We start from the raw sequence: 25,638 nt of genomic DNA, 5'->3' as shown, positions 1-25,638 counted from the left end.
GCTCCCTGCTCAGCAGGGAGTCTGCTTCTCCCTCTGACCCTCCCCCCTCTCATGCTCTATCTCATTCTCTCTGTCTCAAATAAATAAATAAAATCTTTAAAAAAAAAAAAAAGAAAAAACAAATAATAAGGGCGCCTGGGTGGCTCAGTTGGTTAAGCGACTGCCTTCGGCTCAGGTCATGATCCTGGAGTCCCTGGATCGAGTCCCGCATCAGGCTCCCTGCTCGGCAGGGAGCCTGCTTCTGCCTCTGACCCTCCCCCCTCTCATGTGCTCTCTCTCTCTCATTCTCTCTGTCTCAAATAAATAAATAAAATAAAAAATCTTAAAAAAAATAATAAAATAAAAAAACATAATAAAATAAAATAAAAAGGGTAACTTTTACTTCATTAAGTCCTTTGCAATGTGACATGATACCGTTATTAGGAGCAGGGGTACAATGTTGAACAAAACAGTCTCTGACCTCAAGGCTCTTACGGTCTGGAGTAAATGAAATTTATTCATTCACTAAACAAATCTTTAATGAGGGTCTACTATGTATCAGACACTATTCTATGTGCTAAGGAAATAGTAATATACAGACAGGGTCCTTACTCTCAAGAATTCTAGTGGAAATAGGAAATAGTGGGATAGGTAAATAAACAGGATATTTTCAGACAGTGATGAATTCCACAAAGGAAATAAAACAGGAAAATCTAATCAATAGTGAGTAGATGGTGGAAGGCTGAGTGAGGAAAGGTAATTTTAAATTTAAACTTTAACTGTAAAAAAACTCCATGAAGAGGTACCTGGGTGGCACAGTCAGTTAAGCATCCGACTCTTCATTTCGGCTTAGGTCGTGATCTCGGGGTCATGAGATCGAGCCCCACATCAGCTCTGTGCTCAGCGTGGAGTCTGCTTAAGACTCTCTCTCCCTCTGCCCCCACCAAAAATAAATCTTTTAAAAAACCCCATGGAGGGGCGCCTGGGTGGCTCAGTCAGTTGAGTGTCTGCATTTGGCTCAGGTTGTGATCCTGGGGTCCTGGGATCGAATCCCCATGGGGCTCCCTGCTCCTTGCTTAGTGGGGAGCCTGCTTCTCCCTCTGCCTGCTGTTCCCCCTGCTTGTGCGCACTCTCTCTGACAAATAAATAATAAATAAAATCTTTAAAAAATCTTTAATAAAAATTACTTTAAATCAACGAATTTTTATTTATTTATTTTTTTTTTTTTAAGATTTTTATTTATTTATTTGACAGAGAGAGACACAGCGAGAGAGGGAACACAAGCAGGGAGAGTGGGAGAGGGAGAAGCAGGCTCCCCGCAGAGCAGGGAGCCCAATGCGGGACTCGATCCCAGGACCGTGGGATCATGACCTGAGCTGAAGGCAGTCGCTTGACCAACTGAGCCACCCAGGTGCCCTAAAGCAACGAATTTTTAAAAACTTAACCTTGTTGGGGCGCCTGGGTGGCTCAGTCGTTAAGTGTCTGCCTTCGGCTCAGGTCATGGTCCCAGGGTCCTGGGATTGAGCCCCGCATCGGGCTCGCCGCTCTGCGGGAAGCCTGCTTCTCCCTCTCCCACTCCCTCTGCTTGTGTTCCCTCTCACTGTCTCTGTCAAAAAAATAAATAAAATCTTAAAAAAAAACACAAAAAACTTAACCTTGTTTTAAGTAATATTTGTGGGATATATTAGGTTTGAAGTAAAATGTGTGCGTGTTAAATATATAACTATTAAAGATGTGTACTGCCTGAAATTATCTTGTTTATCACTAATTGCACATGTATCACACTTTGGGAAAAAGACTCATCCTATTAATTCCAAAGACAGTTCAGGGAACACCTGGTGGTCAGCAATAGTTGTAGTTCTTGGACCACAGTACACCCACATGGGAAGTTTAAGACGGGAGAGTACTTACAGTGTGTCAAAAGTCAAGGGCAAAATTAACCCAAATCAGTTGAAAACATATGTCCACATAACATGCATGAGATATTTATAGCAGCTTTTTTCATATTCACCAAAACTTGGAAGCAACCAAGATGTCCTTTAGCAGGTGAATGGATAAATAAACCGAGGTACATCCAGACAATGGAATATTATTCAGTGCTAAAAAGCCATAAAAAGATATGGAGGAACCTTGAATGCTTATTACTAAATAAAAGAAACCAATCTGAAAAGACTACATAGTTTATGATTCCAAATGTGACATTCTGGAAAAGGCAAAATCATGGACACAGTAAAAATATCATTGTTTGCCAAGGGTTATAGGAGAGGAAGGGATGAATTGGTAGAGCACAAAGGATTTTTCAGGCAGTGAATCTTCTGTATGATACTATAATAGATACATGTCATTATACATTTGTCCAAATCCATAGAATATACAACACCAAAAATGAACCTAAAATAAATTATTTGAGTGATAATGATATGTCAATGTAGGTTTATCAATTGTAACAAATATACCACTCTGGTGAGGGATGTTGATAAAACTGATAATCAGGGAGGGTGTCTGGAGCAGAGGGTGTATGCACAAGTGTGAGCGGGTGGAGGGGCAGAGGGAGAGGGAGAGAGAGAATCCTTTTTTTTTTTTTTTAAGATTTTATTTATTTTTTTGACACAGAGAGAGAGATAGCGAGAGCAGGAACACAAGCAGGGGGAGTGGGAGAGGGAGAAGCAGGCCTCCCGCTGAGCAGGGAGCCCGATGTGGGACTTGATCCCAGAACCCTGGGATCACAACCTGAGCCAAAGGCAGATGCTTAACAACTGAGCCACCCAGCCACCCGAGAGAGAATCCTTAAGCAGATTCTGCACTGAGCGTGGAGCCCGACATGGGGCTCAATCTCATGACCCTGAGATCACAACCTGACCCAAAACTAAGAGTTGGACACTTAACCAACTGAGCCACCCAGGCACCCCAAAAACTGCACTTTCTGCTCAATTTTGCTGTACACCTAAAGTTGCTCTAAAAAATAAAGTCTTTTCTTAAAGATTTTATTTATTTATTTATTAAAAAAAAATTTTTTTTCTTAAGATTTTATTTATTTGCGAGAGAGACAATGAGAGACAGAGAGCATGAGAGGGAGGAGGGTCAGAGGGAGAAGCAGACTCCCTGCTGAGCAGGGAGCCCGATGTGGGACTCGATCCTGGGACTCCAGGATCATGACCTGAGCCGAAGGCAGTCGCTTAACCAACTGAGCCACCCAGGCGCCCCAAAGATTTTATTTTTAAGCAAACCTTACACCCAATATGGGGCTTGAATACACAACCCCAATATCAAGAGTCACACGTTCCACTGACTGAGCCAGCCAAGTGCTCCTAAAGATTTTTTTTTTTAAGACTTTATTTATTCATTTGAGAGACAAAGAGCACAAGCAGGGAGAGAGGCAGAGGGAGAGGGAGAAGCAGACTCCCCTCTAAGCCGGGATCCCGACGTGGGGCTCAATCCCAGGACCTGGAGATCATCACCCCAGCCGAAGGCAGACACTTAACCATCTGAGCCACCCAGGTGGCCCTGCCCCTAAAGATTTTTTTTAAGTAATCTCTACACCCAACATGGGGCTCAAACTTAAAATGCAGAGATCAAGAGTTGTATACTCTACCAACTGAGCCAGCCAGGAGCCCCCCACTACTACTACTCTTAATCCAACCTCTGACCCAGCCAAACATATGTTTCTACCCAACAGTCAATTTCAACTCCAAACTATTTTAATGTGAACTGCCCCTAGCCCTACCCACAGCTCCCATTCTCCCATCCTTCTCATTCTTGTCTATTCAACTCAAATTCATCCTCCAAGGTTCAAGTCAACTTCTTTGTGACACCTTTCTCATCTACACTAACCTAAAATATGAAATACTCAAAACTATTTTACTTGCATTAAGAATTATTAAGTTGTTTCAGCTAAAATTCTTTTGTTTTTTATAGGCATCAGTCTCATCTGCTAAACTAGATTGTACTTACTCAAATGTAGTTAACAATGACATATACTTCCTCTGTAGATTCAAAGCAATAGAAACATAGTAGGTATGCATTAAATATTAAACTTATGGTGAAAATACAAATACCAGCCAAAAAGCAAGGAAAGATGAGGAAGAAAAGGAGAAGCTAAGGCAAACACTGAAGGTTCCTAAGGAAACAAAACAAGCTCAACATATCGTTATCAACTTACTTGGCGTCTGCTCAGGGGAGCCGAGGTTTATGGAGTTGTCAGCAGCACCCACAGCCACTCCATTAATGGAAGAACCACAGTCTGCAATGACTCCCAGGCAGGCTGAGCGCCCACAATCCCAAAGTCGTGCTGTCCCGTCTCGAGAACCAGACACCACATTCCTCCCCCGATCAACAATGGCTGTATCTAGAATACCTGGCAAGAGAAAAAAAAAGCCCCTAAGATGGAATGGGTGGTAAAGGAACTACAAGAGCGGAGAAGATGGATCGGCATAAATAACTCCAGTGCTTCACAAACGTGTACTGGATATGTACTATATGCTGGGCAAGTTCAAGTGCTAGAAAAACAGAACAGAGTCCTTGCTTCCCAATAGTTCAAAGACTAGCCCTTAGAGACAGAGATGGAAAAAGGTTTGGATTTCTTAGTGGAGTGTCCTAGAACAGTGATTTTCAGTTTTAATTTTGGCTTTAAAACATGTGTTTTAAATAAAAATTAAGAAGACATCTTAGTTCAGTTTGAAAGTCACTGTCTTATTGCTTCCACTGAGAACTAACTGAAAGGATTAATCTCCCAATCTTAAAAAAAGATGTGACTTCTGGTCTGGCCAAGAGACAGTAGCCCCATTTCTCCCAGGTGCTTCCCCTTATAACCGAAAAAAAGCTGGACATAAGACAGGAAGTATAAGAAGACTGAAAGGGGCACCTGGGTGGCTCAGTCATTGAGCGTCTGCCTTCGGCTTGGGTCATGATCCCAGGGTCCTGGGATCGAGTCCCGCATCGGGGTCCCTGCTCAGCGGGAGGCCTGCTTCTCCCTCTCCCACTCCCACTGCTTGTGTTCCCTCTCTCGCGGTCTCTCTCTGTCAAATAAATAAATCTTAAAAAAAAAAAAAGAAGACTGAAGGATGGAAAGAAGGTCACCTAGGGACCTGAGGACTTAAAGAACAACAGGGTAACAAATTCCCTGGATTTCCTTATTGCTTCCCATACAATCCTGGATAGGATACTGCAGAAGCCTCCAACAAGGAATTGATTAAAAAAACAAACAAACATGCACAAATTAAAACAAAAACAAAACAACCCAAATCCAAGAAATGTCTGTTGCAAAAGCCTGGAAAAGAGGTGGCCTAACAGAAAATGTTGGCAATTTACTCAAAGAGCAAGAGAAAAACTGCTACTTTCCCTTCCCCAAGGTCAGTGAGGCTAAATAGGGAGTGCTCTTCTACCCTACTCCCACTTTGAAGCAGGAGGCAGCAGTCCAATTCCCTTGACCCTTGACAGCAATCAGACCCAGCAGGGTGCTGCCAGGATGGTCCAGTGGTGAGCTGAGCCCCTACCCTGACCTGGCAATAACAGGTGGAAAGAGAAAAAACAAAGTAGTGGGAAGTAGCACTCTACTTTCTCCCAACCCCCTCTTACAATATGGTGGCAACTATATGGGTCTCTTCACTCTTAGATGACAAGAATAAAAGAAAGAGGAACCCTACAGGAGCTGGAACCTATGACAAATTACTCTAGATAGAAGCTATGAAAGTAGTAGGCAGCTCTTGTAAGAGAAGCTGCCAGAGCAAAGACCTACCTGAAGCCACAAAGGCTTTAGCTATCAAACTAAACTGATACAAGTCCTCAAGATAAAAACCAAGATAAAAAAGCACTGCCTTCAAGAAAAGATTCAGCTGAATCACATATAAACATCCTAGCCAATGTCTGGGAAATAAGAATGTTAAGTGAAACTATGACTAAAATAAGTATTAATAAGAAATAGAGCAACATTTATATATCTAGGAATGTTTTTAACCAATTTACTCTATTAAGATTATCTAGTTTTATTATTACTATTATTTTTTTAAAGATTTTATTTATTTATTTCACAGAGAGAGACACAGCGAGAGAGGGAACACAGGCAGGGGGAGTGGGAGAGAGAGAAGCAGGCTTCCCACCAAGCAGGGAGCCTGATGCGGGGCTCGATCCCAGGACCCCGGGATCCTGACCTGAGCCAAAGGCAGACGCTTAACGACTGAGCCACCCAGGTGCCCTAGTTTTATTATTATATGAAGCTGGTTTAATGTTGCTAGGAAGCAAACACACACATACGAGGAAGGGGAAATGTACGTGTGTGTGTGTGTGTGTGCATGGAAAGAGTAATGGCTGCGACTCAGATCTCAGAAAAAATGAGCCTTGAAGCACTACTATTACTTGGAGGCAGCATATCCTATTTCAAAGAAAATATAGGAGTTTGAAAATAATGGCCTAAGTGCTGAAAATGCAACCTGACCTCCTAAAATTATTCCACAAATGTAAGCAGTTTTCCTACCATGGTGAGCAAAAAACTCAACCAATCAGCTACAGTGGTGTTTCATTTGGCCTCAACGTTTTCATAGATTATGAATGATCTGGTGCTTATTAGAAATAATTATGATTATTAAATTATTATTACTCAAAGGATTGTATTATATAAACCTCCAAATCCACCAACCTAATTAAATGGCCTGTGCAATTTAAAAACTTCAAACTAAAGTATACCTTAGAGCTACTTAGAAGACTCATATACAGTAATCTTCCCTTATCTACAGTGTCACTTTCTCTGGTCAAACACGGGATGTGAATCACATCACTTTACCCAGCATATCCACGCAGTATCCATTTGCCTGTTACATATCACAGGTTTGTACATATAGGAAAAGATAGTATATACACGGTTTGGTACTATCCGCAGTTTCAGGCATCCACTGGAGGTCTTGGAACGTATCCCCCATGGATAAAGGGGGACTACTGTATTACAAAGACAAAACTACTTTTAGGGCGCCTGGGTGGCTCAATTGGTTAAGCGACTGCCTTCGGCTCAGGTCATGATCCTGGAGTCCCAGGATCAAGTCCCACATCGGGCTCCCTGCTCGGCAGGGAGTCTGCTTCTCCCTCTGACCCTCCCCCCTCTCATTCTCTCTCTCTCAAATAAATAAATAAAATCTTTAAAAAAAAAAAAACTACTTTTAGTTTATCTTTTCATCAGAAGGATTTAAAAACATACACAAATCTCATCTCTGCTTGTTAAAGAACACAGTAATTCTTTATTGACATATAAAATATGTATCTAAAAATATAAGGGAAAACCAATTACATATTAACTAGGATCATATTTGTTGCTACTGGAAAAATTCTATTAGAATTAGAATTAGTCTATTCTATTAGAAATAACAATTTCTGTTTTTCACATATGACAAGTATGTTAAAACATCACAAAGCTCACCCCCCCGCCTGGGATTAAAGTTTAGCTTTATATTTTATATGAACAATAACATTTATTGTGCACTTATAATACCAGTGATTATGCTAAATCCTTCACATGCAACATCTCATTTAATACTGCTATCCCCATTTTACATGAGGAAACTAAGGCTCAGAATGGTTAAGCAACTTTCTGAGGTCATACAGATTATAGGTGGAAGAATTAAGATTTAAACCAAGATTTACATGTCTCCAAATCCCATGCCTAAACACCCTACATACTGTCTCACTTACTACCATATTTTCATATGCTAGAAGCAATAAGAAAGCCAGGGACTTAATTAAACTAACCAAAGTTTATCCTTTACACAAGATCTTTATACAGAGCTACTTTGTTAGCGTCCTAATGGTTCCTTGCAATAAGCATCAGGCTATGTTCAGTCCAGTGTTCCTGGTGGTTTCTTTTATGTCTCACTTGCCAAGACTTAACCTAGGCAATAAAAGACCATGTTCACTTTCAACACTCACTATCTTCTTTTGGGGAGGAGGGGCAGCAAAGCAAGGTTTATTGACCAATAGCAAAGTGATCACACAAAGCTTCCGACGAGGGAGGGGACCCCAGAGGATTGCCCAACACTCACTATCTTCTGTTTCTCTTATTTAGTCACCACTTGTGAAACCACTAAAGATCATACATGCAGGTAATAATTTTTATTCTATTTTTTATGTAGTTCATGGCCTTTGCTAATAAACATGCTTCAAAATTTTGTAACTAAAGAGATTAAAAAAGGAGCCATACAACGAAACTTGGAATTCATTCGGCTGGAGTGACCCATATGCTGCTAAACTATCAGAGATTAATTTTGATTTTCTGTACTGTGGAAGAACGGGCAACACCAAATCTGGCCTTACTTTACAGAACTACCTGGGCAGGAGCATTCAAGACCTGACAGACATTAGCCTGGATCTGACTTCATGTCATTTCTCCCACAGTTTGTCACTTCTATTCAACCTAATAAAATTCCTCCTCTCAAAAAAAAAAAAAAAAAGGAAAAGTCACGAGTTGTTATATCTAGAGTATCTAGAGAAGCTCCCACCCCATCCTGGGACGTTCTCGTAAGGCCGAAGAATGAATAAAGATTCAATCGGATTGACAAACATTATGTACTTCACTCTAAGCTAAGTGATGCACGTGTATTCTTAGGAAGAAATAAAGAACACTGGACGACTTAGTTTTCACATGGTGGGCATACTGCAGTCGCCCAAAGGAATTACTAAGTTGAGTGTGCGTTGACATTGAATATGCACTTTGTTAAGCTCACAGTCATGTCTTGTTCCACTGGAAAACTTCCCTGTGCCTCACAAATTCAGGATGGCCAGATGTGAGGTGAGTACCTCAGGGTTCCTTTAGACCCGTTTGGCTCCTGGACTCCCCCTCTATGCAGGCCACTTTGACTCCTTAGACCAGTCAGTTCTTCAGGCTGAATGTGAGGAAGGCTCCAAATATCTTTTCTATTCCTTCTCAATGCACCTGTGTACTGACAGTCTTAGAAATAACCTTGCTAGGGCGCCTGGGTGGCTCAGTCGTTAAGCGTCTGCCTTCGGCTCAGGTCATGATCCCGGGGTCCTGGGATCGAGTCCCAAAGCCCACTTCTCCCTCTCCCACTCCCCCTGCTTGTGTTCCTGCTCTTGCTATGTCTCTCTCTGTTAAATAAATAAAATCTTTAAAAAAAAAAAAAATAATAACCTTGCTAAGGTTAACATGTATTTGCTAGATGATCTGTATGTAACCTAACAAATCATTATAAAGAAATATTAAAACTTAAAGCTCAACCACGCAAGTTATTTATAATATAGTCAGGTACACAAAGCAAAAGACTAGTTTAAATACCTTAAGTATAGGGCAATACATAATTAATTCTCAAATGAGTGGCATAGATGATGTGTACTATGATTCCAAAGGAGGGAACAAGGTAAGGAATTATTTGGGGATATTAATGCTTTTTCAAAAATATCCAAACTTGTAAAATAAGAGTAACATTTATCACCTTTTTAACATTCAGATTAAGGTTAAAACATCTCTAAATTATAATTTTTTTCCCACAAACCAACCAGTTACAAAGGGAAAATGTTCTCATTCTGTCTCTATAACCTGTTATCAACTGGCTATATGGCTAATCCATTTTAAAATCTGAACTGTGACTTAAATCCGTAAGAACTGACAGTCAGTAGTACCAAGCTCCATCTTTGATATCTAGTGATGCAGCCATTTGCCACCCAGCTTTTACTATCACTTCAAAGGACTAATAATGAGAAAATGTTGGGACACATTTCTCTCTCTCCTAGCACACAAGCAGATAGAACACTGGACGACTTAGTTTTCTGGGGAAGGATTTTTTTTTCCACTTATCAACTGTGGAAAACAACTATCTGTGTATAGCAGTTAGTTCTAGATAGCAATAACAAGACTCAGTGTCAAAGGAATTTCTAATCCTTGAGGAAACAGCTCATTTAAATGGTCAGAGGAATTATTTGTGTTTTTGTAGATAACTAGCTTCTGTTTCTACCTTTTTGATTTGTCTCTGGGGATCATTAGAGAAGCCTTTTGGAGAAATCATCCTTCATACCTCCTTTGTGACCTTTGAATGTCACCACACAGCTAGCATCTTCAGCTGACCAGATCTTCAGCTGGGCATCCATTCCCCCACTCAGAACCACAAGGCCTGATGGGAAAAACCTGCAACAATTCACATCAAACACATGTCCTTCCAATACTCTCTGGAAAAACAAAAGAAAATTCCATGCTAGTTCTCTTGTCCATCCCCTGATATTCTCTTACCTGTCATATCTTTGGTCCCTTAAATATCTACATGCTGGGTTTTAAAACTATGGAGGTCCAAAAGGATCTCTTTAGCTCATCTGTATACCAGGTAGTGTTCTAAGAGCTACTTACTCCCTTTTGTGTAGCTCTGGCTACAGATATTATGGATTTGAACTCCAAGGTTCTCACAGCCTCCTTAAGTCTAGTACTACATATAAGGAGCTAAGGAGGCTTGAGGACTCTTTTACTCACCTCTTCTTAAAATCCTCTGTGTAAGTTGGAGGGGCTCAGCCATATAATCAGTACAATAGCCTACCTAATCTGTTAGCTGATCACTGAAGGCAGTTCATACCAAGAGACCACCCACTTAGACATTCACTGGCCTGGCTTCTCCACTGTTTCAGCCCCAATCTGTTCAGGCAAATCACTAAGATTGAGGATGGTTCTGAGATTAACAAATGGGAGAACAAAGATCAATTGAAGTGTGGTGGTCCTATAAATTTAGAATGCACCACTCTTCTTTCTGTGACCTAGTCTAAGGCTTCCCAGACCACCCTTCATGTATAAGACCCTAAAAGCAAATCCAAAGCCTTTACTCTGAGCTCGCCATTGGAAGCCTGCCAGATCTTCATGCTTCCATCAGTACTAGAAGACACACCAAGGCCGCCTCCACTGGAAATGTCCAGGCATGTTATCTGTTCAAAAGACAAAATAACTGCTGTTATAAATAATGAAATGCTCTTTTTTCCCTGAAATATGTTAAAGATCTCCCCTGTTTCACACTCCTCCAAGACTTCTTCAAGCCTATGCTTCCCAGCACCAAGGACATGTGTTTTCACCTGAAGATTGAGGTGTCATCACCTATCTCCTAACAAGGCTAGCGCCAACATCTTTTATTTCTCAAAACAAAAAGATGTTCTTGTAATAAACTATAGTCTCCGGCTTCAACTATAAAGTTTTTACTATCCCCGTATCATTTCCATCTTTCGCTATTTTTTTAAATTCTTTTTTAAGATTTTATTTATTTGACACACAGAGAGAGAGAGAGAGCACAAGCAGGGGGAGCAGCAAGCAGAGGGAGAGGGAGAAGTAGGCTCCCGGCGGTGGAGCAGGGAGCCCGATGCAGGGCTCGATCCCAGCACCCTGGGATCATAACCTGAGCCGAAGGCAGACACTTAACCGACTGAGGGACCCAGGCACCCCTCTTTTGATATTTTAAAATTAAGATACCTGATTCTTAGGAACCCACATACACAAGAGACAGTCAACTAAAATGCACCAGAAGGATTCAAGGAAAAGCAAAGATGTTTCCAATTTACTACTTCACATTCCCTCTATAAAATCCTAATTGTGTGTATGTGTGTATTTTAGAATAAGTAACAAAAAATTCTGATTAATTTATGCAGTTTCAACATTAGCAATCACTTCATGCATAAGCAACGATCATACACATGCATACATACATACCCTTTTTATTAAAAAACACCCAGCTGCAAATATTCCAGAAATGGAGGACTGAGATACATAATCCCAGACATATTCCCAGCAACTAAGGGAAAAGTAGGGTAGGCTTTAATTATCCAATCTTCCATTTTTCTTTGTTCTATGCCAGTTGAACCATAATGAGTAAGTTCAGCAAGAACTAAAGGGACATATCTGTCACCTCTAATAACTTCTACGACTATTTCTTCCTTATTTTGGTTCCTCAGAATAAAAGTACTTTTTTTTTTTAAAGATTTATTTATTTATTTTAGAGAGAGAGCACTCGCAATGCGCAGGGGAAGAGGCAGAGAGAGGGAAAATCCTCATGCAGACTCCCTGCTGAGCGTGGAGCCTGATGTGAGCTTGATCTCACGACCCTGAGATCACGACCTGAGCCATAACCAAGAGTCGGATGTTTAGGCAACTGAACCACCCAGGTGTCCCAGAAAAGAAGTACTATTAACTTAATTGTGGATTCTTTAATTTTAAGGATTATGACAAAAATTAACCTTTATATCATGTTTTATCATTTAGAAAGCATTTCCAAATAACATTATATCATTTGATTTTCATAATAATCCCATTCTGCTCCTAGCTTCCCACTGCTGGGTATTGGTGACTCGGAGGTAAATCTGACATAGCCCTGCCTTCACATTCTTAGTACAGGAGTACCCATCTCTCAGATCTTTCTTCTCCAAACTACTGCTACTATCCTTAAACCTGCCTTAAGCCTGAATACTAGCATCATCAATTAACTTTTCAATTCTATGTCTGGCTCCCCAACTACATGACAAGCTCTGTAGGTGTCAGAACAATGTCCTGCACTTTTTTTTTTTTGAAAGATTTTATTTTTAAGTAATCTCTACACCCAACACAGGGCTCAAATTTACAACCCCAAGATCAAGAGCCGCATGCTCTACCGACTAAGCCAGCCATGTGCCCCTGTCCAGCACTTTCTTAACACAACCACAGGCTACGTACATAGTAACTACTCCACAAATAACAAACAATAGCAGTTTGGTAATAAGAATGAAGTACCTTAACAACACTAGGTAGGTGAGTAAAGCCATCTGACCTATATCAATAAGAGCAACTACTGTCCTCATTTGCAGAGGACACAACACATTTAAACACTCTCCTACTCACACTGAAGTAGTTTTAATCCCTAAAGCAACAGAGCTCAACCTCTTTCCTGATGCAGGTGCTATCTACTCAACTGCCAGCTAGGCATCTACCTTTGGCTTTATAGTGGTCACCTCAAACTTACCATGTTCAAAACACAACTCTCATTTCCCCCAGCTTCACACCAATACAACAACTTGACCTCATTCAGTAAATGGCAACATAATTTATCCACTTCTTTTGAAAATTCTGGAATGATCCCAACTCATTTTCTCTCACCTTTCACATCCAAGTCATTAGCAAATCCTGTCTGGTCCCACACCCCAAGAATGTAGGTGCTACACAACAGTTTTATTCATTGCTATAGTCCCAGTGCCCAGAGTACCTGGATTATAGTAGGTGATTAATAAATGGATAGGTCTACCTAATAATGAACTCAAATAAGAGAAAATGAGAATAAGAAATAGAAAAGGGGCACAATTAGGGCACCTGGGTGGCTCAGTTGGTTAAGCATCTGCCTTTGGCTCAGGTCATGATCCCAGGGTCCGGGGATAGAGCCCTGTGTCAGGCTCCCTGCTCAGCAGGGAGTCTGCTTCTCCCTCTGCCCCTCCTACCTGCTTATGCTCTCTCTTGCTCTATCTCTCGAATAAATAAAATCCTTTTAAAAAGGGCACAATTAATAATTTTTTTAAAATGACCTACTTCTCTCAACTATACTCAAATAAAAATAAGTAAATTTGGGGCACCTGACTGGCTCTGTTGATAGAGCATGTGACTCTTGATCTCAGGGCTGTGAGTTCAAGCTCCATGTTGGGCATACAGCTTACTTTCAAAAAAAAAGTAAATTTAATTTAATTTAAAAATCTTGTATATGTATTATATACTGTATTCTTAAAATAAAGTAAGCTGGAGAAAAGAAAAAAAAATGACCTATTTCTCAAAAGGTTTTCCCAATTCTGCCAAAAAGTTTATCACTTCCTCCCTAGTAGTCTTCAGCACTATGTTCATATATTGTAGTGGTTGTCAACCAGGGGCAAATTAGCTCATCACATTTGGTGATGTCTGGAAACATGTTTAGTTGTCACAATTGGGGAACAGTCCCCTACAATAAAGAATTACCCAGCTCAAAATGTCAATAGCGCCATGGTTAAGAAATTTTGATGTATTCTATTGTATCCTCTCAGTTAATATATTGTCCCTGGAGGGGACAGAGATATTGTTACCTTAGCTGTTTTACATATCTTTGGAGTCCTACTTCCTATATCTAAAAAATAATTAAATCTGAACTATGCAGTTCTTCCAAAGTGACAAAACACTGAAGAGTAGATTGTAGGCCATACCAGCTATCTCCTTTCTCCAAACTTTTAAAAAAGAAGAAAAGAAACTAACATTTATTGAATAGCTATTATATACCAGACATGTAACAGACACTACCCTCATATAATACCCTCAAAAATCTATTAAGATAGGGGCACTTGGGTGGCTGAGTCGTTAAGCGTCTGCCTTCAGCTCAGGTCATGATTTCAGGGTCCTGGGATCGAGCCCCGCATTGGGCTCTCTGCTCAGTGGAAAGCCTGCTTCTCCCTCTCCCACTCCCCCTGCTTGTGTTCCCTCTCTTGCTGTGTCTCCCTCTGTCAAATAAATAATAAAATCTTTTTAAAAAATCTATTAAGATAGGAATTATTTCTATTTTTCAGTTGAGAAATCTGAGGTTTAAGAAGTGATTAAGTAATATCCCCAAGGTGACACAACAGAGCCAGGATGCAAACCTAGGTCAGAATTTAAAGCTAAAGATCCATTTCTTAGTTCCAGCAAAAAAACAGATCAATGGGATAATCCTAATTATTGGATAAATATGACAATTCAAGAGAGCGAGATATGGATGGATTACTTTATAGTGCCTTGATATGCTAATCATTTCAAAAATAATTAAGTTACATCCCTACTTTAAACCAAGTAACAAAGTTTGAAATGTAGAAAAATAAAACATAAATATTCAAAGAAAATACAGTATTTATAATTTTATTTAACACATATCATGCTTACTATGTTTCAGATCAAATTCTGTTTCAATCCTTGTAACAACCCCATGAGATACTACTTTTACCCCTATTTTACAAATAAGAATCTGTGACATAGAGGGTAAGTACCTGGCCTAAGAGCACAGCAAGAGGCAGAACCGAAATTCAAATCCAAAGAGTCAAATCCAATGAGTCTATCACTAGAGTCTGTGCTCTTATCCATTATGCTGTGCAATTAAAAGTGAATATATATATATAGGGGCACCTGGGTGGCTCTTTCAGTTAAGTGACTCTTGATTTCGGCTCAGGCCATGATCTCAGGGTTCTGAGACTGAGCCCTCCATCAGGCTCTGTGCTGGGCGTGGAGCCTGCTTAAGATTCTCTCTCTCTCTCTCCCTCTACCCCTCCTCCACCCCTCTCCCTCCCTAAAAAAAAAAAAAAAGTGAATATATATATAAAATCATGGACTACCCTAAGCAGGACCCCAAAAGTAGTTACCATAAAGGAATAAACCGATGGGCTTTATCATCTACAAATAGACCAAAATAACTAACACCCATAATCTAGTGTATTGCTATGTTCTCTTCACCTGTCTGATCATACTCTTTTTTTCTTCTTCTTTTTCTTTAAGTCTTTTTAAGTTTTCATAGTTAGAGTTATATTCTATCCTTTCAATGTATTTAATTTTATTTTTTATTTTTTTATTTTTTTTTAAAGATTTTATTTATTTATTTGACAGAGAGAGACACAGTGAGAGAGGGAATACAAGCAGGAGGAGTGGGAGAGGGAGAAGCAGGCTTCCCCGCTGAGCAGGGAGCCTGACGCGGGGCTCGATCCCAGGACCCCGGGATCGTGACCTGAGCCGAAGGCAGACCTCAACGACTGAGCCACCCAGGCGCCCCTAATTTTATTTTTGTATATATATGAGGGTTTGCTTTTTGGGGTTTTTTTTGAAACTAAATGTTACAATTTATTCCATCTTCATGATTATAGACATTACAGGGCAGGGTGGGTACACAAGGTATATAAAACAAACTCTTCTCCCATTTAACCAGATGCAGCATTTTGGCAGTTTTATGATAATACAGGTTGGCTTAATTAATTGACTTGGGCAGAAAGCTGGCAACAGCAAATGTTTGCAATTTAGGATTTTCCTCCATTGTTACTCCAAGGATCTTAATTCCTAAACTACACTATGAGCTCTGAAATGGTGTACAAAGCAACATTCAAGCTTTCACATATTAATCAGAATCTAACACCTCTTCTTAAGGTAGGGAATTCTTAAAGCTGTCTTCCTCTTGGCTAACCCAGTCCACCAAGAATCTTAAAAATTATCATATAAAAATAAAACTGTTCTCCCAAGCATTGATTAAAACTGTTGTGCTGGGGTCTCTTTTCAGAGGCTTAGCTCCTTGAGAGAAAAGAGAGATCCTAACCAATTGCTTCCATGAATAATAACCCTAGTACAATGTACTCAATGTCCTTTGCAGCAAAACTCAAGAGGTCAGGCAACCTTGAACATTTTGACAAATTTATCAGTATTTACATATAAAGGATATTTAAATCTGATCCCAGACCAAGTATTACAACCATAATCCCAAGAAATCATTCAGTTTTAGCACATGGAGTTCCTGCAAGATGCCAGGGCAAGTGAAAAATCATCTCAAAGCAAAGAGTGATGCATCTTTTACAAGTGAGAGGAAATCAAGGAGGAAAGAAAACTCCTCCCTCCTAAACTCATTAAATCAATGGTTCTTTTCACAGCCTTAATTGACGAAATCCAGTGTCCTCAATATCCTGATTGAAGGAGTTTATTTTCAAGGTGACTGTCAAGGTCAAAAAGAGCTCTCAAGCTTTTCTTTGACATGGCCCATGAATTCCAGTCCTTCAGTGGGAATCTCCTACTTTATTGCTTTCTGAACACACTGCTGACAGTGCTTAAAGAGGTCGGTGCACGGGACTGGGGAGCTGTCTGCCTTGAGGAACTTCTCCTCAAACCAACAACTGAAGCACTGGTCTTACTCACGCTTCATGTCAGTGCACGCCTGCCCTATGCTATTCATGGCGGCGGCAGTTACGTTTTTCTTTCTTTACAATTTTGGGATGTAGTTTTTTCTAATAAACAGACCAAAATACACCCAGATTATAGTGTATTGCTCTGTTCTGTTCACCTGTCTGCTTACATTCCTTTTTTTTTTTTTTTTGGCTTTTAATTTTCATTTTTACAGTACATTCTAACCTTCCATTGTTTTTAATTTTATTTTTGTACATATATAAGTTTTTCTTTCTTTACAATTTTGGAATCTAGTTTTCTAACAAACAACCAAAATACACACAGGATCCAGGCATTGCTCTATTCTGTTCACCTGTCTGATTATATTCTTTTCCCTGCCCCCCCCCCCCCAGGTCTCTTCTGATTTGTTTAGTGTATATTTCTCTGGGGTCGCTGTTGCCATTTTAGTATTTTGTTCCCTCGTTCATCTATTCTTCTCTGAACAGAATGACAAGATGGAAAAATATCTCAAAAAAGAGACTAAGAGGCAATACTGACTGCCAGGGACCTAATGAGTATGGGTATAAGTAAGATGTCAGAACTAGAGTTCAGAATAACGATTATAAAGATACTAGTTGGGCTTGTAAAAAGCATAGAAGACCCTAGAGAATCCCTTTCTGGAGAAATAAAAGAACTAAAATCTAATCAAGTTGAAATTAAAAAGGATATTAATGAGATGTAATCAAAAATTGAGGCTCTAACTGCTAGGATAAATGAGGCAGAAGAGAGAATCAGTGATGTAGAAGATAAAATGATGGAGAATAAAGAAGCTGAGAAAAAGAGAGATAAACAATTACTGGATCAGGGCACCTGGGTGGCTCAGTTGTTAAGCGTCTGCCTTCGGCTCAGGTCATGATCCCAGGGTCCTGGGACCGAGCCCCGCATCGGGCCCCCTGCTCCGCGGGAAGCCTGCTTCTCCCTCCCCCACTACCCCTGCTTGTGTTCCCTCATCTCGCTGTGTTTCTCTCTGTCAAATAAATAAATAAAAATCTTAAAAAAAAAAAAAATTTATAAAAAAAAAAAACAATTACTGGATCATGAGGAGAGATTTCAAGAGATAAGTGATACCATAAAGCAAAACAATATTAGAATAATTGGGAATCCCAGAAGAAGAGGAAAGAGAGAGAGACAGGGGCAGAAGGTATATTGAAGCATATTATAGCAGAGAACTTCCCCTAAACTTGGGAAGGAAACAGGCATTCAAGTCCAGGAGGCAAAGAGAACCCCCCTCTCAAAATCAGTAAAAATAGGTCAACACCCTGACATATGATAGTGAAACTTGCAAATCTAAGAGACAAAGAGAAAGTCTTGAAAGCTGCTCGGGGACAAAAGGTCTGTAACCGACAAGGGTAGAAACATTAGACTGGCAGCAGACCTATCCACAGAGACCTGGCAGACCAGAAAGGATTGGCATGATATATTCAGGGTGCTAAATGGGAAAAACGTGCAGCCAAGAATACTTTATCCAGCTAGGATGTCATTCAAAATAGAAGGAATGATAAAAAGCTTCCAGGACAAACAGAAACTAAAAGAATTTGTGATCACTAATCCACCCTTACAAGAAATATTAGAAGGAATCCTTTAAGCGAAGAGAGAGCTCAAAAGTAACATAGACCAGAAAGGAACAGAGACAACATACAAAAACAGTGACTTCACAGACACTTTACAATGGCACTAAATTCATTTCAATAGTTACTCTGAATATAAATGGGATAAATGCCCCAATCAAAAGACACAGGGTATCAGACTGGTAAAAAAGCAAGACCCATCGATATGCTATCTGCAAGAGACTCATTTTAGACCCCAAGACACCTCCAGATTGAAAGTGAGGAGGTGAGGGGACGCCTGGGTGGCTCTGTTGTTAAGTGTCTGCCTTCGGCTCAGGTCGTGATCCCAGGGTCCAGCCCACACTGGGCTCCCTGCTCAGCAGGAAGCTTGTTTCTCCCTCTCACACTCCCCTTGCTTGTGTTCCCTCTCTTGCTGTCTCTCTCTCTGTCAAACAAATAAATAAAATCTTAAAAAAAAAAAAAAAGAAAGAGAGGAAGTGAGGGAGTGGAAAACAATTTATCATTTTAATGGACATCAAAAGAAAGCTGGATGGCAATCCTTATATCAGACAAATTAGATTTTAAACCAAAGACTGTAATAAGATATGAGGAAGCAAACTATATCATAATTAAAGGGTCTATCCAACAAGAAGATCTAACAATTGTAAATATTTATCCCCCTAACATGGGTGCAGCCAATTACATAAACCAATTAATAACAAAATAAAAGTGGGACGCCTGGGTGGCTCAGTCGTTAAGCATCTACCTTTGGCTCAGGTCATGATCCCGGGGGCCTGGGATCGAGCCCTGCATCGGGCTCCCTGCTCCACGGGGAAGCCTGCTTCTCCCTCTCCCACTCCCCCTGCTTGTGTTCCCTCTCTCGCTGTCTCTCTCTCTGTCAAATAAATAAATAAAATCTTAAAAAAAAAAATAACAAAATAAAAGTAACACATACATAATAATGCAATAATAGTAGGAGATAACACCCACTCACTGCAATGGACAGATCATCTAAGCAGAAGATCAACAAGGAAACAAGGGCTTTGAGGACACACTGGACTGGATAGACTTCATGGATATATTCAGAGCATTTCATCCTAAAGCAACAGAATACACATTCTTCTCTAGTACACATGGACATTCTCTAGAATAGATCACATATAGGTCACAAGTCAGGTCTCAACCAGTACTAAAAGATTGGGATCATTCCCTGCATATTTTCAGACCACCATGCTTTGAAACTACAACTCAATCACAAGAGGAAATTTGGAAAGAACTGAAATACACAGCGGCTAAAGAGCATCCTACTAAAGAATGAATGGGTCAGCCTGGAAATTAAAGAAGAATTAAAAAACTTCATGGAAACAAATGAAAATGAAAACACAACCAAGGCTCCTGGGTGGCTCAGTCAGTTAAGCATCTGCCTTTGGCTCAGGTCACAATCCCAGGGTCCTGGGATCGAGTCCCACGTCGGGCTCCCCGCTCAGCAGGGAGTCTACTTCTCCCTCTGCCTCTGCCCGCTGCTCTGCCTACTTGTACTCTATCTCTCTGTCAAATAAATAAAATCTTTAAAAAACAAAAAAAAAAAAACACACAACTGTTCAAAACCTCTGGGATGCAGCAAAGGTGGTCCTAAGAGGGAAGTATATAGCAATACAAGCCTTTCTCAAGAAACAAGAAAGGTCTCGAATATACAACCTAACCTTACACCTAAAGGAGCTGGAGAAAAAACAGCAAGTAAAACCTAAATCCAGCAGGAGAAGAGAATCAATAAAGATCAGAGCAGAAATCAATGAAATAGAAACCAAAAGAACAGTAGAACAGATCAAGGAAACTAGGAACTGGTTCTCTGAAAGAATTAATAATAAGATTGATAAACCCCTGGCCAGACTTAATCAAAAAGAAAAGAGAAAGGACCCAAATAAATAAAATCATGAGTGAAAGAGGAGAGATCACAATGAACACTGAAGAAATACAATTAAAAGAACATATAAAAAGCAAGTATATGCCAACAAATTAGGCAATCTGGAAGAAATGGATGCATTCTTAGAGACGTAAAGTACCAAAACTGAAAGAGGAAGAAATAGAAAACCTGAACAGGCCCATAACCAGCAAGGAAATTGATGGAGTCATCAAAAATCTCCCCACAAACAAAAGTCTAGGGCCAGATGGCTTCCCAGGGGAATTCTATCAAACATTTAAAGAAGAAATAATACCTATTCTTCTGAAGCTGTTTCAAAGAATAGAAATGGAAGGAAAACTTCCAAACTCTATGAGGCCAGCATTACCTTGATCCCAAAACCAGACAAAGACCCCACCAAAAAAGGAGAATTACAGACCAATATCCCTGATGAACATGGATGCAAAAGTTCTCACCAAAATACTAACCAATAGGATTCAACAGTACATTAAAAGGATTATTCACCATGACCAAGTGGGATTTATTCCTGGGCTGCAAGAGTGGTTTAACATCTGCAAATCAATCAATGTGATACACTACATTAATAAAAGAAAGGTCAAGGGCGCCTGGGTGGCTCAGTTGGTTAAGCGACTGCCTTCGGCTCAGGTCAAGATCCTGGACTCCCGGGATCGAGTCCCAAATCAGGCTCCCTGCTCAGCAGGGAGTCTGCTTCTCCCTCTGACCCTCCTCCCTCTCATGCTCTCTGTCTCTCATTCTCTCTCTCAAATAAATAAATAAAATCTTTAAAAAAAAAATAAAAAATAAAAAAATAAAAGAAAGGTCAAGAACCATATGATCCTCTCAATAGATGCAGAAAAAGCGTTTGACAAAGTACAGCATCCTTTCTTGACTAAAACTTTTCACACTGTAGGGATAGAGGGAACATGTCTCAATATCATAAAAACCATCTATGGGGGCGCCTGGGTGGCTCAGTCGTTAAGCGTCTGCCTTTGGCTCAGGTCATGATCCCAGGGTCCTGGGATCGAGCCCCGCATCGGGCTCCCTGCTCCGCGGGAAGCCTGCTTCTCCCTCTCACTCCCCTTGCTTGTGTTCCCTCTCTTGCTGTCTCTCTCTCTGTCAAATAAATAAATATTAAAAAAAAAAAATCTATGAAAAACCCACAGCAAATATCATTCTTAATGGGGAAAAACTGAGAGCTTTTCCCCTAAAGTCAGGAACATGGCAGGGATGTCCACTCTTACCAACGCTGCTCAACATAGTACTAGAAGTCCTAACCTCAGCAATCAGACAACAACAACAACAAAAATAAAAGGCATCCAAATCAGCAAAGAAGAAGTCAAACTCTCACTCTTTGCAGATGACATGATACTCTATGTGGAAAACCCAAAAGACTCCACCCCCAAATTGCTAGAACTCGTATACAGGAATTTAGCAAAGTGGCAGGATATAAAATCAATGCACAGAAATCAGTTGCATTTCTATGCATGAACAATGAGACAGAAGAAAGAGAAATTAAGGAGTCAATCCCATTTACAACTGCACCAAAAACCGTAACACACCTAGAATAAACCTAACCAAAGAGGCAAAGGATCTGTACTCAGAAAACTATTGAACACTCATGAAGGAAACTGAGGAAGACACAAAGAAATGGAAAAACATTCCATGCTCATGGATTAGAAGAAAAATACTGTTAAAATGTCTATGCTACCTAGAAGAATCTACACATTCAATGCAAACCCTATCAAAATACCATCAACATTTTCACAGAGCCGTAACAAATAATCCTAAAATTTGTATGGAACCAGAAAAGACCCCAAAAAGCCAAAGGAATGTTGAAAAAGAAAATCAAAGCTGGTAGCATTACAATTCCAGACTTCGATCTCTTATGAAGTCTGAAGATGATTACAAAGCTGTAATCATCAAGACAGTATGATACTGGCACAAAATCAGTCACATAGATCAATGGGACAGAACAGAGAGCCCAGAAATGGATCCTCAACTCTATGGAAAGAATGTCCAATGGAAAAAAGACAGTCTCTTCAACAAATGGTGCTGGGAAAATTGGATAGCCCCATGCAGAAGAATGAAACTGGACCATTTCCTTACACCACACACAAAAATAGACTCCAAATGGTTGAAAGACCTCAATGTGAGACAGGAGTCCATCAAAATCCTAAAGGAGAACACAGGCAGCAACCTGTTCAACCTCAGCCGCAGCAACATCTTCCTAGAAACCTCGCCAAAGGCAAAGGAAGCAAGGGCAAAAATGAACTATTGGGACTTCATCAAGATAAAATCTTTTGCACAGCAAAGGAAACAATCGACAAAACCAAAAGACAACCAACAGAATGGCAGAAGATATTTGTAAATGTCTTATTAGATAAAGGGATAGTATCTAAAATCTGTAAAGAACTTATCAAACTCAACACCCAAAGAACAAATAATCCAGTCGAGAAATAGGCAGAAGACATGAATAGACATTTCTCTAAAGAAGACATCCAAATGGCCAACAGACACATGAAAAAAATGCTCAATATCACGCGGCATCAGGGAAATACAAGTCAAAGTCACAATGAGATACCACTTCACGCTGGTCAGAATAGCTAAATCTAACAAGTCAGGAAACAACAGATGTTGGTGAGGATGTGGAGAAAGGGGAATCCTCTTATGCTGTTGGTGGGAATGCAAGCTGGTACAGCCACTCTGGAAAACAGCAGGAAGGTTCCTCAGAAAGTTGAAAACAGAGCTACCCTACGACCTAGCAATTACACTACTAGGTATTCATCCAAAGGATACAAAAATGCTGATTCGAAGGAGCACATGTACCCCAATGTTTATAGCAGCAATGTCCACAATAGCCAAACCATGGAAAGAGTCCAGATGTCTGACAGATGAATGGGTAAAGAAGATGTGGTATATATATACAACAGAATACTACTCAGCCATCAAAAAATGAAATCTTGCCATTTGCAATGATGTGGATGGAACTAGAGGGTATTATGATAAGCGAAATAAATCAGAGAAAAACAATTATCATATGATCTCACTCATATGTGGAATTTAAGAAGCAAAACAGGATTATAGGGGAAGCGAGGAAAAAAAATAAAACAAGACGAAATCAGAGGGGGGGACAAACCATAAGAGACTCTTAATCGTAGGAAACAAACTGAGGGTTGCTGGAGGGGAGGAGGGCGGGGGGATAGGGTAACTGGGTGATGGACATTAAGGAGGGCACGTGATGTAATGAGCACTGGGTATTATATAAGACTGATGAATCACTGAACTCTACCTCTGAAACTAATAATATATTATATGTTAATTAACTGAATTTAAATTTTAAATTTAAAAAGTATATACATTATTAAAATGTTTTAAAGTCAAAAAAAGGGAAGTTTCACCTTGACTTTCTTGTAATTAACTATTAATCAAAAGGCACAATTCATACCTTGATTTCTTTAAAGCAAGGCAAATCTTTATTCACGTTTATAAAGCAATTATGAGCAAAATTCACGTAGGATTTTTATAAAAAATATTTTCTGTAACAGTTTGCATTTATCTTGCCCACACATACTATTATAGCAGGGTTTTTTTTAATTTATTTATTTTAGAGAGAGCTTTAGTGGGCAGAGGGGCAGAGGGAGAGAGAGAATCTCAAGCAGACTCCCTGCTAAGTCAGAAGCCCGACACAGGGCTCGATCCCAAGACCCTGAGATTATGACCTGAGCTGAAATCATGAACTGGATGCTCAACTGACTGAGCCACCCAGGCGCCTCTATTATAGCAGTTTTTTAAAAAACCTCTTATTTATCAAGTCTTTCCAAAGCAATCAATTTAGTTTTCAAAGACATAATCACTCTGTCTTTTCATACTCATATTACATTGGTTTACCATATTTAATTAACAAAATTTCAAAAACAATATAACTGATAATGTAACTTATCCTTATTAAGCATTCAACTTAACCAGCAGTGTTGCAGTATGCAGATCTCAGAGGAGAGCTTACAAGCTGTGAATGTGCTGTGAGCTTCAGTCAGTAAGGTTTACACAGGAAAGGCAGAACAATAGTTAACTCAATAAATTAGTTAAGTGGAAGTCAGAACATACCAAAAGCCTTATAACTTGCATCCCCTGTGACTCAGCAACTCTATTTTATAAATGTATTCTAATTTCTTCCTATCTTTGTGAATAAAGGGTTAGCCCAATCACCAAAGTAAAAAATCAGGAAATCAAAAATATCTGAAAGTCCAGTAACACAAGATTGGAAAAATGAATTGTAGTAAATCATACAGTAGGAATACTGTGCAGCTCTTAAAAGAATATGCAGAAAAAAAAAGAATATGCAGAAAGATGACATATAGTGATGTACATAATATATTATTAAGGAATAAAAAGCAGTTATAAAACAGCATGTACTATAAAAACCTATTTTGGTAAAATATTTAAAGTTTTTTTTTTTTTTTTTAATTCATTCGAGATACAGAGATACATTGAAAGAGAGAATATGAGCAGGGGGAGAAGCAGAGGGAAGGGGAGAAGCAGGCCCCCCGCTGAGCAGAGAGCCCGATGTGGGGCTCAATCCCAGGACCCTGGGATCATGACCTGAGCTGAAGGCAGACACTTAACCATCTGAGCCACCCAGGTGCCCCTATTTTGGTAAAATATTTAAAGAAAAAAGACAGGGTGGGGTGCCTGAGTGGCTCAGTTGGTTAGCGGTCTGCCTTCAACTCAGGTCATGATCCCAGATTCCTGGGATCAAGTCCCGCATCCACCTCCCTGCCCAGCAGGGAGTCTGCTTCTCCCTCTCCCTCTGCCCTTCCCCCTGCTCACGTGCACTCTCTCTCTCTCACCCTCTTTCTAATAAATAAATAAAATCTTTTAAAATAAAAGAAAGAAAAAAAGAAAAAAGACAAGGAGAATCAAGTGAAATAATACATAAAGCTTAACATGGTGCATATTGTAGGCAATCAATAAATGTTAGATATTACTACTGTAATTATTATTAATACAGCATTTGTAACAAAAGCTCACAATAGTTACTTAAGGTTGTAGAACGTCACTGATTTTTCACCTTTTTATATTTCCTAAATTTTTATCACCAAATCTATGTCTGTTTTATAATAAGGATAAAAAACAGCCATTTTGTGAAATGTACCACACAATAAAATGGAAGGCTTTAATATAATCAGTTTATACACATATTTCTCATTTATGCTTCCAAAAAGATCATGGTAGTAGAAAGGGCATTATCACAGAGACCTCTGAAAATTATTCCTCAATATGCTGTACTTGGAATTGTGAGAAAATGTTCCTGT

General features: G+C 39.7%; 1 protein-coding gene and 1 pseudogene across 7 annotated transcripts in view; both read right to left on the bottom strand.

The window, feature by feature from the left end:
* PAAF1 (proteasomal ATPase associated factor 1) overlaps nucleotides 1-25,638 on the bottom strand; it is a 44,868-nt gene that overhangs the window by 12,185 nt on the left and 7,045 nt on the right. For 5 of the 7 annotated variants that reach the window (XM_034995530.1, XM_034995531.1, XM_034995533.1 and 2 more), the window contains 3 exons: nucleotides 10,777-10,875; nucleotides 9,987-10,137; nucleotides 4,139-4,333 (listed from right to left, as the gene is read on the bottom strand). In XM_034995530.1, the coding sequence (XP_034851421.1) occupies nucleotides 4,139-4,333; nucleotides 9,987-10,137; nucleotides 10,777-10,875 (445 nt within the window). Of the gene's footprint in view, nucleotides 1-4,138; nucleotides 4,334-9,986; nucleotides 10,138-10,776; nucleotides 10,876-19,395; nucleotides 19,414-25,638 lie in introns of those variants that run through there. The other 2 variants (XM_034995536.1, XM_034995534.1) reach the window with 2 other exon arrangements.
* Nucleotides 15,857-16,868, bottom strand: LOC118004270 (annotated as a pseudogene).

This window comes from Mirounga leonina, unplaced genomic scaffold (assembly GCF_011800145.1).
Source record: "Mirounga leonina isolate KUSES-001 unplaced genomic scaffold, KU_Mleo_1.0 Mir_92, whole genome shotgun sequence".
Lineage (NCBI taxonomy): Eukaryota > Metazoa > Chordata > Mammalia > Carnivora > Phocidae > Mirounga > Mirounga leonina.
Note: the sequence above shows the minus strand (reverse complement) of the source record. Positions and strands in the feature narration are given on the sequence as shown.